General features: G+C 38.8%; 1 protein-coding gene across 1 annotated transcript in view; it reads left to right on the top strand.

Moving 5' to 3' along the window:
• The window catches only part of dennd1a (DENN/MADD domain containing 1A), a 40,830-nt gene extending 28,658 nt beyond the window's left edge, over positions 1-12,172 (top strand). Inside the window, exons 16-23 of the mRNA XM_071542139.1 lie at positions 517-553; positions 796-867; positions 976-1,032; positions 1,379-1,531; positions 4,183-4,247; positions 5,136-5,270; positions 6,309-6,555; positions 9,012-12,172. Coding sequence (XP_071398240.1) covers positions 517-553; positions 796-867; positions 976-1,032; positions 1,379-1,531; positions 4,183-4,247; positions 5,136-5,270; positions 6,309-6,555; positions 9,012-10,079 — 1,834 coding nt within the window. The 3' untranslated portion in view covers positions 10,080-12,172. The remainder of the gene's footprint in view (positions 1-516; positions 554-795; positions 868-975; positions 1,033-1,378; positions 1,532-4,182; positions 4,248-5,135; positions 5,271-6,308; positions 6,556-9,011) is intronic.
• Positions 12,173-16,452: the final 4,280 nt, after the last annotated feature.

Raw genomic sequence — 16,452 nt, 5'->3', positions numbered from 1 at the left:
GTTACATACCACAGTGGTTTTGCATCAGATAACTGACTCCCTTCTAGGCTTGGGCCGATATTCGTTATTATCAAATATCACGAAATATCGCAATATTCACAAAATATTGTGATATTTCCTGTGCTTTAGAATATAGTGTATAATATATGGTAGGATAGTACAAAAAACAAAAATAGTCATATTTGAAGTGAAAAGTCTTTTTGATTAAGTGGGTTTCCTTTTCTACAATCAGCCGTTTTTTTCTGGAAATAGCAGGAATTAGCAAATTATATCAAATGGCCAATCTTTCCTCCAATGTTTGAATAGTAAGATCAAATTTCTGGGTTGTTAATAACAATAATTATTATTATAGCCTTGAAATTTGATGTAATTTGGAATAAAATAAAATACCCCCCCAAAAAACCTGGGGAAAAAAAACTGAAAACACACGTCCTCAGCCAGTACCCAGGATGCCCGTCAGCTGAGGCTATTGACCTTTTCCCTTTATGACGTTACCTTTACTCTCTCCACAGGCAGTGACAAGACCTACCACCAGTGGCTGTTCACTGTCAAGGTGAGGCATAGTTCACAGGGTTTCATCTAGAGAGACAGCTGGCTAATCTACAGTGTACATTACATACAACTTTGGTCTCTTACTTAAGATAGCTTATTTTAGTTTAGCTTACTGTAATATCTCCTTATCTCCTCATAATTGAATGTAGTACATAACATAAATCATAGTCAGTTAGGTTTGTGAGTTTCAATTATGTGTCCATAATTATCTGATTGTGTATGAATGTGTGTGTTGTCTGACAGAAAGGGGGCGGGGCTATCTTCAACACAGTGAAGACTAAGGCCAACCCAGCCATGAAGACCGTTTACAAGTTTGTAAGCACATGACTGGCTTCTATCAGGAACTAGCAAATCAACCATACTTTAATCTTTAGCTGAAAATGAGAATGCTAATGCCTTAGCGTCTTTTTTTTTCCATCACAGGCAAAAGACCATGCTAAAATGGGTATCAAGGAAGTCAAGAGCCGGCTAAAGCAGAAGGTATAGAACTCTACACTACCTAGAAACCATTCTTGCTATTTTTTTTTTAACGGTTCTGTAAATCACTCAATGTTTACAGCCAATGTCAAAGGCGGTGATGGTTCTTGGTTTCTCCCCCACAAACAATTCCCTAACCAAACTGGTCCCTGACATGAATCTGGCCTTGACCCCGTTTCCTTTCTGGCTGTTTTTGGCCTTTCTCTAACATACGTGGCCCCCTGAACTACCCTAAACTACCCTAAACTCACCCCAGCCACGCCGAGCTTTCTCCCTCCCCCTCCCATTGCACTGCCATTGCTCCCTCCGCCCACGTCAACCTCCGCCTCCCTGTGTTCCCCCTCTCCAGGAGCAGGCGGAAAACGGCTACTCCACGGCGGGGACGGCGGTCATCGACGACGAGGGCACGGCAGGGTTCCCCGCTTCCGCCAGCGCGGTCAGAAAAGAGGGGCCACTGCGAACCTGGGACGACCACAGGCCCATCACTGTGCACTTCGGACAGGTGGGCAGAAACGAGTGAGGATAGCAGAGCGATGAGCGGGAAAAGGAACTGGCTTTAGAGAGATAGGGTTTTATGGGAATTTTCACATGGCTGCAACATACAGTAGGTTTGAATGTATTAGTCGAAGCATGTGACGGTGTTAGGCTTAGGGCGATATTCGATATCAAATATGAACAAATACCAAACTTACTTGAATATTGAGTATATCGCGATATTCACGAAATATCGCAATATACTTGATATTCAAGTAAGTTTGGTATTTGTTTCTTGTTGTGAATTCTTTGTGTTGATCTGTATGTCAAGGTTGTTATAGTTTTGCATTTTTCATTAGTTTTTATTTTTATTTCGTTTTGACTTTTTGTTTTCAAATTCAGTTTAGTTGTTTAAAAATTAGTTTTTAAAGTGGGTTTGCTAGTTTAGTTTGCTAGTTTAGTTTATTTTTTATTTTTTGAAAATGCTTAGTTTTAGTTTAGTTTTTATTAGTTTCAATGTCAGTTTTAGTCTTTTTTTGTAATATGGGGTATTTGTCAAGGGCAAGATTCAAAAAGTAAAAAAAAAAATTGGAAGATAGATTTTATATCCACCCAAAATACTAGGCTTATGTATAAAATAAATGGACAAAGACGAAAACTAAAGACATTTTCTCTATAATTTTAGTTTATTTTAGTTAGTTTTGTAAACACACAATACAGTTTCAGTTAGTTATCATTTTTTTGTAAAGCCTCGTTTTTTATTTTTATTTCAGTTAACGGAAATGTTTTTTCACACCTAGTTTTTGTTATTTCGTTAGTTTTCATTAACGATAATAACCTTGCTGTATGTCATGTCTGTATGTCAGCCTGTTGCACTGCATTTGCAAACTGCACATTAATCGTCATACTTTTTACTAGCTAATGTGCATATTTGTTGACGTTTGCTGATGATAAATTGGCTATCCGATTTGTCTCTCGCCATCGAATAGCTAGTATTATCTTCTTAAAAGGCTATTAAATGGCATTACTGGCCATAAGAGGTGAAAATGTCACTATCTGCGACAATATTTTGGTCATTGGTCCCTTTATGCTCTAGAAGTTAAGATGATGTACCTTCAATTTCCATCTTGCAACTAAACAAAAGACACAGCTTTAATGTCATACTAGTTTCAGTGCAATGTTTAGTGGAGACTTACCCTACACTGTAACATACGATCGAACATACATTCAGCTGTTGCAACAGGCTGATGTACTGACTTAATCTCTTGGCAAATATCCTCTAGTCTATTTGAAGAAGCTCTATACAGCTTTAACCAGAGCGCTGATGATAGCCTGATGAGCTGGAACTTTTCTTTGTCTTCGCTTTTCATTTTTTGCACCCTGTCAAATTGAAAGAACCTTTATTTTTTTATTTTTTTTAAACTATCTCAGCTTCTTAATGTCCTTTTTTGAGGTTCGGTACTATAATTGGCTGGTAAGCAAGCTACTTTTTCCTTTTGATGGTGCTTTTTCCTCTACTGCTCAAGCAGTGAGTTTGATGTTATTGTTGAGGTTGTATTTCAGAGGGAAAAAAAAAATTCAGAAAAGATCAAATATGTTATTTGTTACTCTGTGTGGCAGCAAAAATGTATATGTGTAGTATTTGTTGATATGTACTGTAATTATGATGCAATCATTAGATTAGAACAGTAAAATCATTAGATTAGAACAGTAAAAAAAAATGTTGTATAGCACTTGCTCAAACGGTTATGAAGTTCTTTACAGTAAATAATAAATAAAAGTTAATACCACAAACAAAAAATGCCAGACATAGAAGCAAATGAAATAAAACAAATATTTAAAAGAAATTTTAGTCTGTGTATAAAAATATGTTTTAAGGAGTGATACAACTGACTTTGACTAGAGATATGTTCAGTATCAATACCATGTACTGTCACCAACTTACTGTGATAATTTGGCTTAACTTAAATCAACAACAATCAAATCTTAGACATTAATGTAGAAATAGTATCATCAGCATAGCAATTAGATGTTCTGCCCATGAATACTACGGCCAGGGAGTGATGTATAAAAAGAAAACGGTATCGACCCAAGAAGTGAGCCTTGAGGCACACCAGATGTAATCAATGAAGCTGCAAAACAACCTATATGGTGGGGAATGGGGGGGGTGGATAGAGGGCAAATAACTGCGTTATCATTAAAATGTTTTTTTTCTGGAAGTCACACAAAATGCTAACAAGCTAGCAAACTTCCGTGCAAACCTGCGTTGAAGAGAGGAGTCATGTTAGCATTTTGAGACTTCAAGAAAAAACATTTTAATGATCATGCTGTTGTTTGACAACCGTGAAAATGTAACGTAAAATTATGTACACCATACATTTCACATAAATTATTAGAACAGAGAAAAAGCAACCACAGAAAATTAAGATTTGTTTTGCTCGTAGAAATTGAATGAATAATTTGTTGTATAGAATTATATTAAATTTGTATACCTCTATGTTCTACCTCAAAGAACAACAAAAGCAACGCAAAGTTTAAGAAACCAGGCTGTAGATAGAATAAAACTTCTAAACATTACTAAATATACCGTATATTTTGCATGGAAATATTCCTACGGGGTGAGAATGTAGGTCTATTGAATTGACTGTGTTGCCATTCTTATATTTTTCCCTTGCCTAGGCTCGGCCGCCGTTGTTGGTGAAGAGACCGTGCAGCAATGTGGGTCTGGAAAGCAGCCCTGACCAGTAAGCCTACCTCCATTATATATATCCCACTGTCCATGATGAAAATACAAAATTTCATTCACAGTCTTATACATGTATTGCATGAATTGCATGCACCCTCTGCGCACGCTTAAAAGATATATAACACAAAGACAATACTTTGCTAATATCGGGGGAAAACATTTTTTGGTAACACTTTACAATAAGGGTACACTAAGTTAAAGGTTAGTTAATGCTTAATAAGGGTTAGTTAATGCTTAATAAGCATTAACTAACCCTTAATTAATGTACCCTTATTGTAAAGTGTTACCCATTTTTTCTCCAAAAAGTCATGTTAGTCATGTCAGTTTGATGACTGTTGAACAAATCTAAATATGGAATTAAGACATTTTTGCAAGTCAGTTATATTCATTGTTATATGCTCATAATGTGGAGTTGTATGTACATGAACCTAAATTGGAGCAGCATAGCATACAATCTGGGTATCAGGACACTTCACTACTGTTGAAAGCTCAAGACAACATTAATTGAATAGTAACTTGTTAACTATACAGTGTGATTAACAAAATCTAAATCAGAGTCACTTTCGTTTCCAAATACAGTTGTACACTGTGTTGATGACAGAATGACTTGAGGCTACTGGAATTCTTTCAGCAGGAAAACCATTTTTGTTCATTCTTTGTCAATGTAGTCCACTTTCTTCTTTTCTCAACTAACTGAACAACTTCTGCTTAGCACATTAATATAAATTCTGTAAAATTCCTTAGAGAGATAACTAATCATCTGCCCGCTCTTTCTCAATGTTCCTCTCCCTCCCTCTTCCCATCTGTTGATTGCCTCTAATCTTATTTTACTTACTAATCTTATCTGGTCTGGATTTCCTTCTTCTCGTCCTTATTCTCACCGTAGCTCTATCCGTCCTACTCGCCACTACACCGTCTTTCTATCCGAGGATTCGTCCGGAGACGAGCTCCAGCACGACGACTCCATCTCTGGCTTTCCTGACAGCTTTCTCTTCTCAGTCCCCTTTGAATGGTCCCCCCTGTACGCACCTCTCTGATCAGCTTTGTACTTTACTATTGATGCTTCATGATTGTGTAGTTAATAAGTCTTCTCAGCTCCTCTCTATTTTTAACTGAATGGTTTGTATACCACTGTGTGTGTGAGTTTGTGTGTTCGTGCTCTTGTTCTTTTTTAGGGTTTAGGGTTAAGATTAGGATTAAGATTAGGATTATCTTTAGGTTAGGGTAAAGTTAAAGTGGTAATACTATACAATAAGGGTCACTAAGTTAAGGGTTAGTTAATGCTTAATAAAGGTTAGTTAATGCTTAATAAGGGTTAGTTAATTCTTAATAAGCATTCACTAACCCTTAATTAACAGTTAACTAATGTGTAATTTATACATTATTTAATAGTTTATAAAGATGAATATTAAATAATGTATAAATTAATACTATAGTTAACATGAACACCATTAGTAAATGATTACCAGACACATTAGTTAACTGTTAATTAACTAACCCTTAATTTAGTGACCCTTATTGTAAAGTGTTACCAAATTAAAATTAGTTTAGGGTTAAGATTTGGGTTTAAGATTAAGATTAGAATTAGGATTAGGGTTGGGTTAGGTTTAAGAGTTAGGCATGTAATGATGAGGGTTAAAGGCTAATTCTGGTTATTTTATTAGTTATTTTCCTTGCTTTTGCCATCATGCTGATAAATTCTGATCGAAATGTGTTCAGCAGTTACTTCACTGTAGACCTACATACCGCTCAGATTGCAGGGAGCACTGCTCTCCAATACAGTCGAAAAGGTTCATGTCATATCAGATTTATTGTAAATGATATGAAAGGGTATGTAAAGCTCTTTGGTGAAGTAAGTTAAGAAATTTTGATCAGAATCAGTATGATGGCAAAAAACAGAAAAATAAGGCCCAGGCTGAAAATAGCTGGAATTATCCTGTAAGGTTAGGGTTGAATCTAGTCCAAAGATCCTCACAGGAAGACAAGTATGTGTATGTCTGTGTGTGTGTTTGTGTCACACCTATGGAAGTAACCAGCAGCCACGCACTGTGCCCGGCAGGCCGCAGCCTTACCGCTCCCTTAAAGAGGCCGAGTTGACGGAAGGGGAGGATCCCGGCTTCGGGGCGGAGCGTCACACCGCCCCGCCCAGCCCGGTCACGGAGAAGTTCTCCAACGTCAACCTGCTGGGCGACATCTTCACCTGCCAGGACGAGCCCGACAGCCAGCCCATCAGCCTGGCCAAAAGTCTAGAGGACCTGAGGACGCCCAAAGACTCGGAGGAACTGCAGGCCAAGTTCACCTACCAGGTCAGAGGTCCAAATGCTCTTGAGTCAAAAGTGGTGAGATGGCTGGTAGTGAGTGGCTTTAATGTTTGGATTCGTGTTTTAATGTTATAATATTAGGCCATTCAATGATCAGTGTTTTTGCTTGAATTCAGGTTTGATTCTTCAAATGTCCAATGTCCATTCCTGCCAAAGTGTCCTTGAGCAAAACACTGAGGTCCAAAATTCTAAGCTAGTGTGATCCAGCTGACTCAAAAAAGCCATGGCCGACAGCGGTACAAGAAGTATCGCATGACGCTACTTTGACCTGTATTGAGCGGGTGATTCTGTGTCTGTATTTATGGATTGATAGATTCAACATAATGTGCGATTTGTTGGGTAGCCAGCCTATAGGCTATGTGTCCTTATATAATGTAGGCAATTGTTATTAAGCTGTTGGCTATTATTCAGAAGCTAACCTGCCTAACGTCTTTTCAAAAATATAATCAGCACTGTAACACATTAACAAGCAGATGATCATAGCCCCGCGCCCTGTGAAGAGGTAGTGTTCATACAGTCATAAAGCATAAACTGTTGCATATGGTGCTACTTTGATCTGACCACAGAACTTGAATGGATAGAACGGTCTTTCCCATTAAAAATCAACGTTCCTGGACCATCAGAGTGGCGGCCATTTTTATGTGTATCGTTGGGATAGCTTCTGTATGAATCGACTTATAGCAAGTTGCTGAGGCATTTTGCAGCAACAACCAAAGCAGTGGAAAACTGGCATTGCAGCTGAATTAAGTTGTAACCTGGTTGTCACTCATGCCACCACTAGGTGGAGCTCTTTTACTAGCTGCTGCTGTCAGTCAAAAGTTTGTTGTCACCATAGCAACTAACCCTTAAAATGCCATAGTCACCATTTTATGGTATACCAACCAAATTACCATAGCAAACAGTGTAAAGACTATTCTATCCATTCAAGTTCTGTGGATCTGACACAATAGAATCAGAGGCAGATAGATGGAAGATATTGGTTATGATTTTTATTTAGGGGCCAATATATAGGATTTACACTGTATCAGGGGAGGGACTCTGAATCTGTTCCAGGTGGAGTCGCTGTCCAGTGCTGAAGTTTGTAAGCCTGTCATGAAATCTGTAGGCTGTCCAGTGCTTCCTTTCATGGATCATAAGGACTGTATTATTAAAAAAATAAAAATAAAATAACACCTAGAAAACGAATACACAATTATTCACTAAGGAATTGGAACACGTATTTGATTAGAAAAAATGTTACATGCATATGTAAATTTACATATAATTTACATATGCATGACCATGGTGGGTGCAAAGAGGCTTTATTGCCTGCCTGAATCTCTATTTACACCTGGCTATCCTATTACTCTCAACAACACTGGTGAAATACTAAATCTCCATGATTTGTCTATTATCAACAAAAATCTGTTTTAATTTTGGCTCTGAAATAATTTTAAGACTTGTCATGACTTCAGTTTTTATGCACGCTATAATTCAGTCAGTGGTGGAAAGTGACTAAGTACATTTACTTAAGTACTGTACTTAAGTACAATTTTGAGATACTTGTACTTGACTTGAGTATTTCCATTTGATGCTACTTTATACTTCCACGCCACTACATTTCAGAGGGAAATATTGTACTTTCTACTCCACTACATTTATTTGCTTCAGTTACTTTTCAGATGGAGATTTGACACAATGGATAATATAAGAAGCTTTTAAAATACAACACATTGTTAAAGATGAAACCAGTGGTTTCCAACCTTTTTGGCTTTTGACGACTTACAAAAAGCAGTGTGTAGTCGGGTCACATTTCAGATGTCTATGAGTTGTTAACAGCTCCACCAAATAGTGATTTTTCCCTCTAAACCTCACATGGTTTCATTTCAATAAATGTTCAAATGATCCAATATTTCAGCAAAAATCAAAGATTAGAGAAAAAGTCCAAAAACTAAAACAGATTTGTGTATCAGAACTTTGTTTTTTCTTCTTTCCTCTCCCATTAATCATCTCACGACCCCTCAGATTTATCTGGTGACCCTTTGGAGGGGCCCGACCCCTAGGTTGGGAACCACTGGACTAAACTAGCTAACTGTATATAAAGTAGTTCAAACTAGCTCCACCTCCAGCAGCTACAACAGCAACATGCTGCTTACACACTGATGATTCAGTATTAATAATCTAATGATGTCATATATAATAAAATATCAGTCAGAGGGACCAAACCACTACTTTTACTTTAATACTTTAACTACATTTTGCTGCTAATACTTATGTACTTTTACTTTAATAGGATTTTTCATGCAGGACTTTTACTTGTAATGGAGTATTTTTACATTGCTGTATTGGTACTTCTTCCACCAGAGTACTTTTTCCACCACTGAATTTAGTTTAGGACGGAATGGGCTTTAATTCTTCATGCTTTGAAGTTTTGAAGTTGAAATAGTTTCCTCTGTTTGCAGCGTATGGACCTGAGCATCGCCGAACGCACTCGCACCCTCCCAGGCCTCAAGCTCTCCAACCCTTACAATAAGCTGTGGAGTCTAGGGCAGGATGACATGGCCATGCCTGTTTGTGTGCCTCCCATCTGGGATAGACCTCTGTCTGCCCACCCTCCTGTGCACCAGGAAGCCCGGCCCCCGAGCCGCGAGAACTTCGGCCCGGGTCCCGACCCACCGGAGCCTTCCACCCCCGGCCAGAGCAATATCACCATTCCGCGTCCCCACGGACGGAAGACGCCCGAACCTGGTAAGGTCCTGGCACCGCCTGCGGCCCAGCCCCGCTCTAAACCGGCGGGGTCTGGGGACGGAAGGACTACAGCGGGGGGACAGGAATTCAGGCAAGCGCTAGGGATGAGCACGGAAGGGGACCTGCTGAAACCCACCAAGGTCTCCGAGGACAATATAGATCTGCTAAGTCTTCTCGACCCCCTTAACAGCTCAGTACAGACCGGTTCCGCTTCAGCAAGCGAAGGAGCAGATACCACTGGACCCTCTTCTTCCTGCAAACCTGCGCTACCGCCCAGGCCCTATCCGCAGGGCTTGCCTCCGTTCCCGCCCCATCCCCACATATCGCTCAATCCCTTCGCGCAGTCTCTCCACTACACCTCCCCGCAAACACACTACTCACCGACTGTCACCGGGAATCCCTTCAGTACGGTCTACGGGCCTCCGGCGGGCTCCTACTTCCACACTCCGCCCCACCCGCACTCTCTATCCGCGCTACCGCCGCTCTACAGACAGCACTCGCCAGGCGGCTCCGCTCTGCCGCCGAGCTTCGGGCCGCTCCAGTCGTCCTTCCCCTCCTCCGTCGCGTCCCTGCCCCAGTCCTCCGCCAGCAATCACGCCCTGTCCAGCCTGGTGGACTCGCCCTCGGCCCCGAACGCATCGGCGAAGAAGCCCCTTCACGCCGAGGGAGACTCCCAGGAGACTCAGGATCCCTTCGGGGACCTGCTGACTATGGCCAAGCCTGCCGCGCCCCCAAAAAAGAAGGTGGAGGACCTTCGGAGGAGGTGGGAGACTTTTGACTAAAATCTGTGAATATCCACTACCCCACCCTCCACCCCACCTCCCTCCCTCCACTACCACCAGCTTTGCTGCTGACCAATGATGAACAAGAGTGTGTGTCTGGTGAACAAAGTGAGAGTCTGGACTTAAGTCCCCCCCCCCCCACCCCACGGCACTCGAACTCATCTGTTTCCCCCCATATAAGGATTGTCTGAGTTTTGGTGTCTTTTTTTTCTCTCGCTCTCGTTTTAAACCAGGACCTGGGACACGTACCTGGCCTTGCTTCTTCAGCACGTTCAAATGCCAACAGTTCACAGCCCCGTCGCCAATCGCTAGCGCAATTATTTGCACAGTATCCTGTCGTGTCACCTCTTGTCTTTTAACGCCACCGCGTAGTCATTAGCTTAGCGCTCACTGTAGATGTACGTGACTTCCAAAATACCACGCACCGTTTTCTGAAGGGTAAAGAGGAGATACGTCACAGTCTAGTACACTCACAGCAGCATCTGTAAAAACGATGCCGGCTTTATGATTAGAGTAGCTCGTCCGCTATCGTTGATTAACAGCTTAGTGGCGTAATGGTAGCTACGAAGTGTGGTGCATCTCGAACATGCAGTTAGTTCACTTATCAATGTCTTAGGTAGCTTCATGCAGAGTGGTGTTTTTTTTGTTTTGTTTGGCCCCTAATGATAAATCTCATCTTCGACTTGTCTCATCGATGCCAGATAAATGTGTTACCTCCTCCGTTTAAAAAAAAAACAACAAAATAAAAAAAAACATTTTTACAGGATTCATTTACATGGAAGACTTGAGGAAAGCTTGTGATCCGACAACAGACTCTTCTCCTCCGCAGTGTCCTAGTCGTTACTGCAGTGTCCCTCTGAAATAATTTTTAAACATTTCTGTCTCATGAAATATACGGGGACTTCAAAACCTATGATTGTATATTCCATTGTTTTAGAGGGAGGAACATGGATCCCTACCTTTTTTTTGCCAATTCTACTGTTGAAACTCACCCTACCCATTGCCTCCTGTTGATTTTTGCCTTAAGTATTTTTTTTTCTGTGATTTTCCGTGATTAGCTACTGAGTTACATGCCGCTTGCACCGTGTGTGTTTCAGTGTGCAACTGTGTATAGAGAGCGAAAATAATGGTTTTCACAATTGCTGCCGGTTTGATTCTGTTCCAGCTGATATGACTTTAAAGCAAAACATCAACAACAGAACCGAGTCTATTTAGCCTTTACTGCTTCGTAGGCAATCTAGGGGGACCAATGTGTTGAATGCCAAAAAAAATCCTAATTTGCTTAAAAGTGCTGTGAAAAAGTGTCTTTTAAGGACGAGCACATGTCTGGTTGCTGTTTTATGTGTAAAGAGGACATTATGTATGGTGTATGACTGATTAAAGAATGGTGACTAGTAGCCTACTGCATCTGCTACTGCTTGGAATACAGATAAGCTGTTAGCTTGATTCAAAAGGTTGACTATGCCTAAGGACATTGATTGAATCCACATAATTGAATCTGTGTTGTGCGTAGCAAAGCAGGAAATATGAATTACCTTGCCAATATCATTTTTATTTCAATAATTTTTACATTTGTTATTATTCAACTGCATAGAATATATTGATGACTCTGAAGTCGCTTTCAAATGCAAGAGACTGCCAAATCATTTCAAGGGAAAAGTTTCAAGAGTCTGTTTCTGTTGATGGATTCCGACCCTCAGTCATTTTACTGTATGTAAGTTGTATGTGAGCCTAGGTGAATTAAATTAACTTGCCACAAGAATCACCATTTCTGTAACATGTTTTAACAAATGAGCAAATATATTGTCAGAATCAAAATTGGTCTGTGCTTTTGCCTGATAATTCACTTTTTGGATCATAAATGGAAATTTTATGAGCATACAGGAACAAACGAAAAAATTTCCTGATGCTTTTGCCGCTGCCTAAGAGTTTAAAAAATAACAAAATTAATACAGAAGCTTGATAATTCTGGAACAAATTTCCGTCCATGATGAAAACTAAAATCTAAAATCACAAATTTGATATTTTATTGTATATTGTACACTGTTTTCTTTTTGTTTTTTTTGTTTTTTTTACAAAGTGAAACACATTTGATCAGGATTAAACATAAATTAAAAATATTTTGTCAAAGATGATCAGAAATATAAAGTCATGATCGTTCATTTTAACTTATTTGTGATAATCATTTCTGAACTTATTTGATATCAAGGAATTGATATTATAAGAGCGTGTCAGTATTAACTTGGTATAGTATTATCTATATCTAGTCTTCCGGGAGTATTCATGTAAATGATAAATCACTACTTCATACTTGTAGGACTTTTTAGATTGAATTCACACCTGTAGAGAAACTAGACTTCTCCTATGATTGATGTAGTAAATTGGCATTTGCTAGCATTTCTTTGAACTTGCACACACTTGATTACAATGATAGCACTGTAACAGAGCATTTATGACATCATGGATATATTGATACATATCAGCTGAGGTCCTTTGGGTGTCACTGACTGATTCAAGTGGCGTCCAGTATCCTTCTCTGTCTTATTAACCCCTCATGAATGTTTCCTATAGAAAAGTGATCATCCTTTTTTCATACAATTGAGCACTTTTACGTTTTTGTTTTGGCTTTGTTTTGTCGTGTTTTCGTTTTCTTTATCCCGTTTTTGCATATCTCATAATTAAATATTACATGCAATCACTGACTGGTTTCCATCGATTCACTTTCAACAGGTGTCTTCTCCGCCAAGTGGAAGGATGCGGTGTTGCTCTGTCTGTCTGTGGATTTATTTATGGACTCTGCTTTGTGCTTGTGACACTGCCTCCACATTATTGATTCAAATTGTTTAACATATACCTCATCAGGTATTATTGCTTCCTTATACCAGTGATTCTCAACCTTTTTCATATCAAGGACCTCTAATTTAGTCAACATTAGGGCCACGGACCCCCATTTCATGAGATTTTGTCTCTCGCACCCAAATGTGAGAATATTTGTATTGTTAGATATGATTTTGTCCAGAATTCCATGACTATCTGTATTGTAGGTAGAGAGATAACAGTGAAACTGATCAAAACAGTCATTCTTCTACATTCTCTAATTGTGTTAACCATTATTTCATTCATAAGAAGTTAAGTTTAGAAATTCATCACTTTGCTGGGGACTCCCTGGAAGCCCTTCAAGGACACCTGGTGGTCCTCAGACCCCACGTTGAGAACCACTGGCATAGTGCATCTTTCAGCTGCATCAGCCCCTCTTTTGAACATTGGAGTAACTGTACTTCATTTCTGAATATGACATCACAGAGTGTATATATTATTATTTTTGTAGCTGTTCTGTTGGATCACACAAAGAACTTTATTGTGACTGGTAAAGACATCCTAGATGTGAAGGTGTGTCAAAAACATCCAAATCTAGCTTGACTCTACTACACAGAATGATATTTTGAAGAAAAGAAGAAACAATTTATGTGTAATAAACAGATGATCTGACCTTAATTAAGTTCTGGATATGAATAAACCAATTGGGTTGATTAATTACAGTTAAAATCATAGCAAATCTGTCTTTAATTCAGTTTAAATTCCAAATGACATATATTAAATAAAACAATACATCTTCTTACATCATTCATACATGAACAAAGGGCTAAAATTAGAGGCATGTGCTATTTTTAAGGGGATATGTGGGATGCATTGAAAGACAAATTCCATTGAAAAGAAAAAGATAGTTTCAATATTTTGGAAATGCCACCCAAAGGAGTAGTTTATACACAAAAAGCTTTCCTATATAGCTTTTGCATACCTTCTGTCTTATATAGAGAACTTATATTTTTGAAAATAAAAGTACAGAAATACTTTGCTAAAGAAACTGGAATGCATTTGTGCAGAAGGTACATATTGCAGAAGCCATTACACAGTGAAGATTTTATTGCATGTTTATAATTCATAATTCAAAGAAATGCCCTGGATATTGTAAAAACTGAAATATGTGCAGCCAAGGCCTAAGTTCTGTTTAACAATATTTATATGCAGTCAACAAATGATTAGATGTTTTTTCCTTAGTACATAAAAAAACTGGACATTTTATTGTTTTTCCTGTAATATGAAATTGTGTGATAGGCCTATTTATTCCTTACATTTTTTTTATTTTGCTACAATGTTTACACTTTACATTCTAAAGAAAAATGTCTTTTTACATATATACTGAAGGTACTTGAAGCATATCTACATCTAACAACCATTAGTCGTTATTGAGAAGTTAATATCTACAGCACCAGAATGCAATCTCATGGAAAACAGTGTTGAAAATCAGAAACAACAATTTAATCTACAGTTCCTTCATTGATTTGTACAAGCCCGGATACAAGAATATCTTCTTCGCTGATTGTAAACAAATGTCAACATGCCACATGAGAAGCCAAGCCAAACATGGGTAGACACTCCCTTTGTGCATGTGAGGTGCTAATAGCAAAAGTCCAAATCCAGCAAAAGTTAAAACACAGAACCACCAGAAATATACAAACTATACAGTCTTGACACAAATAAAAATAGCTATAAAAAAAAAAAGCCAACTTGAGTAGGAATTTGTACTGGGTACTGAGTTCCTAATAAGGCCTAAAGCTAGACTCTGATGTCATTCTCAAAAACAAGGTAGATAGCTCTCAGTCTTTTTGAAGTATTATTGATGTGGCATGGTGCAGTGACTCTCAACCTTTTTCATATCAAGGACCCCTAATTTAGTCCACATTAGGGCCACCGACCTCCATTTGATGAGATTTATTGTCTCTCTGACCCAAATTCCATGACTATCTGTATTGTAGGTAGAGAGATAACAGAGAAACTATGATCAAAACAGTCATTCTTCTACATTCTCTAATTGTGTTAACTTCTTGTAAATTAAATAGTGGTGAAGTTACAATTCATCAATTTGCTCAGGACCCCTGGAAGCCCCTCAAGGACCCCCGGTGGTCCCCGGACCCCACGTTGAGAACCACTGGCATAGTGCATCTTTAAGCTGCATCAGCCCCTCTTTTGAACACTGGAGTAACTATACTTCATTTCTGAATATGACATCGCAGAGTCTGTCTTTAATTTGTTTTCCAAGACATGCAGGCTTGGCACCAATGCTAGAAATGTTAACCTTTCACGCAGTGGCCCACCGCAGCTCATATGTGATTTTTATTATTATTATTATTTATTTTTTTATTTATTAATGTAGTAGTCTTGGGACCTGAGTGCTGGGGAAAGTGATAGAGCCTTGCTTAACTTTACATTCTCACTCTCAGCAGTGCATCTTGGGTCAAAGGATTAACAAAAGGTTTTCTCTTTTTTGTATCCATACCTGAGGAAGTATTTAAGAAAGCAAAGATGATCAATACGCCTCTCTTTTCTCACAACATCCTTCAAATGTGACTAAAAAGATTGTTTCACACGCATGAATATAATGTGTGCTATTTTCCCACAATCAATATGGTAATAGCTTTTTATGTTTTTTATTAGCATTAGCATTAGCATCCAGTGGATTTCCTTCAACATCCCAACTGTATACACTTTCTCTAAGGATGTGGTTACACTTGTCATTTTAATGAAATCTTTTTTCTTAATCAGATGTTTATGATCTGATTATTTAAGATCACAAAGTTACACATCCACACTTGACCTGAAAATATCTGCCATGCATCCCCCACAGCTATAGTCATTGATTTTTCTGTATTCGGTTTCAATATGGGTTTTTGAAGGGCAATACCAATATGCCAATAGCTGATATTTTGTGCCAATATTCAATATCTGTGCATTATTGCATTATATGCATAATGATGTGTACACATAATATGCACATATTTATATGTGCATTGTGGATGAATTGTGTCAAGATTATCTAGAAGTCAAATCACAAAGCAACAAGCATCTCAAATCAGGTTTTAAATATCCTATAGAACAAAATCTGACCTAAAATCTGATCAAAGTCTGTGAACAAAATCAGATTTTTGTGCATCTTGACCTGTCAATGAATGCTTCCTGGCATGACTGGATGATAAAAAATAACACAGAAATAACACGCATAACCATAACCCTAGATCATGTCTATACCCTCTTCCCTCATACTGTCAGTGACTTTCTGGGATGCAAACTCAAAGGCTGTTTCCTTGGACATTCTATGGAGTGCTTCATCAAAAATACACCACCTACATGCTTAACACATCTTGGCTGAATACAATGACATACTACAGCACAGCAGCACCGGGCCAGGACCTCGTCCCCACCAGGAGGGGGCTGTGTCCTAGAACGAATGTCATTCATCTCCCCCTCCTATAGTCAGATCTCTAGAGAGTCACAGTGAGTCTTCTGCACTTGCCCGCAGTGCTCAGATCAGCTC

This window comes from Centroberyx affinis, unplaced genomic scaffold (genome assembly GCF_046629955.1).
Source record: "Centroberyx affinis isolate AG114_WGS23_722 - 3 ecotype Tasmania unplaced genomic scaffold, CSIRO-AGI_Caff_v1 ptg004023l_1, whole genome shotgun sequence".
NCBI classification, from domain to species: domain Eukaryota; kingdom Metazoa; phylum Chordata; class Actinopteri; order Beryciformes; family Berycidae; genus Centroberyx; species Centroberyx affinis.
Note: the sequence above shows the minus strand (reverse complement) of the source record. Positions and strands in the feature narration are given on the sequence as shown.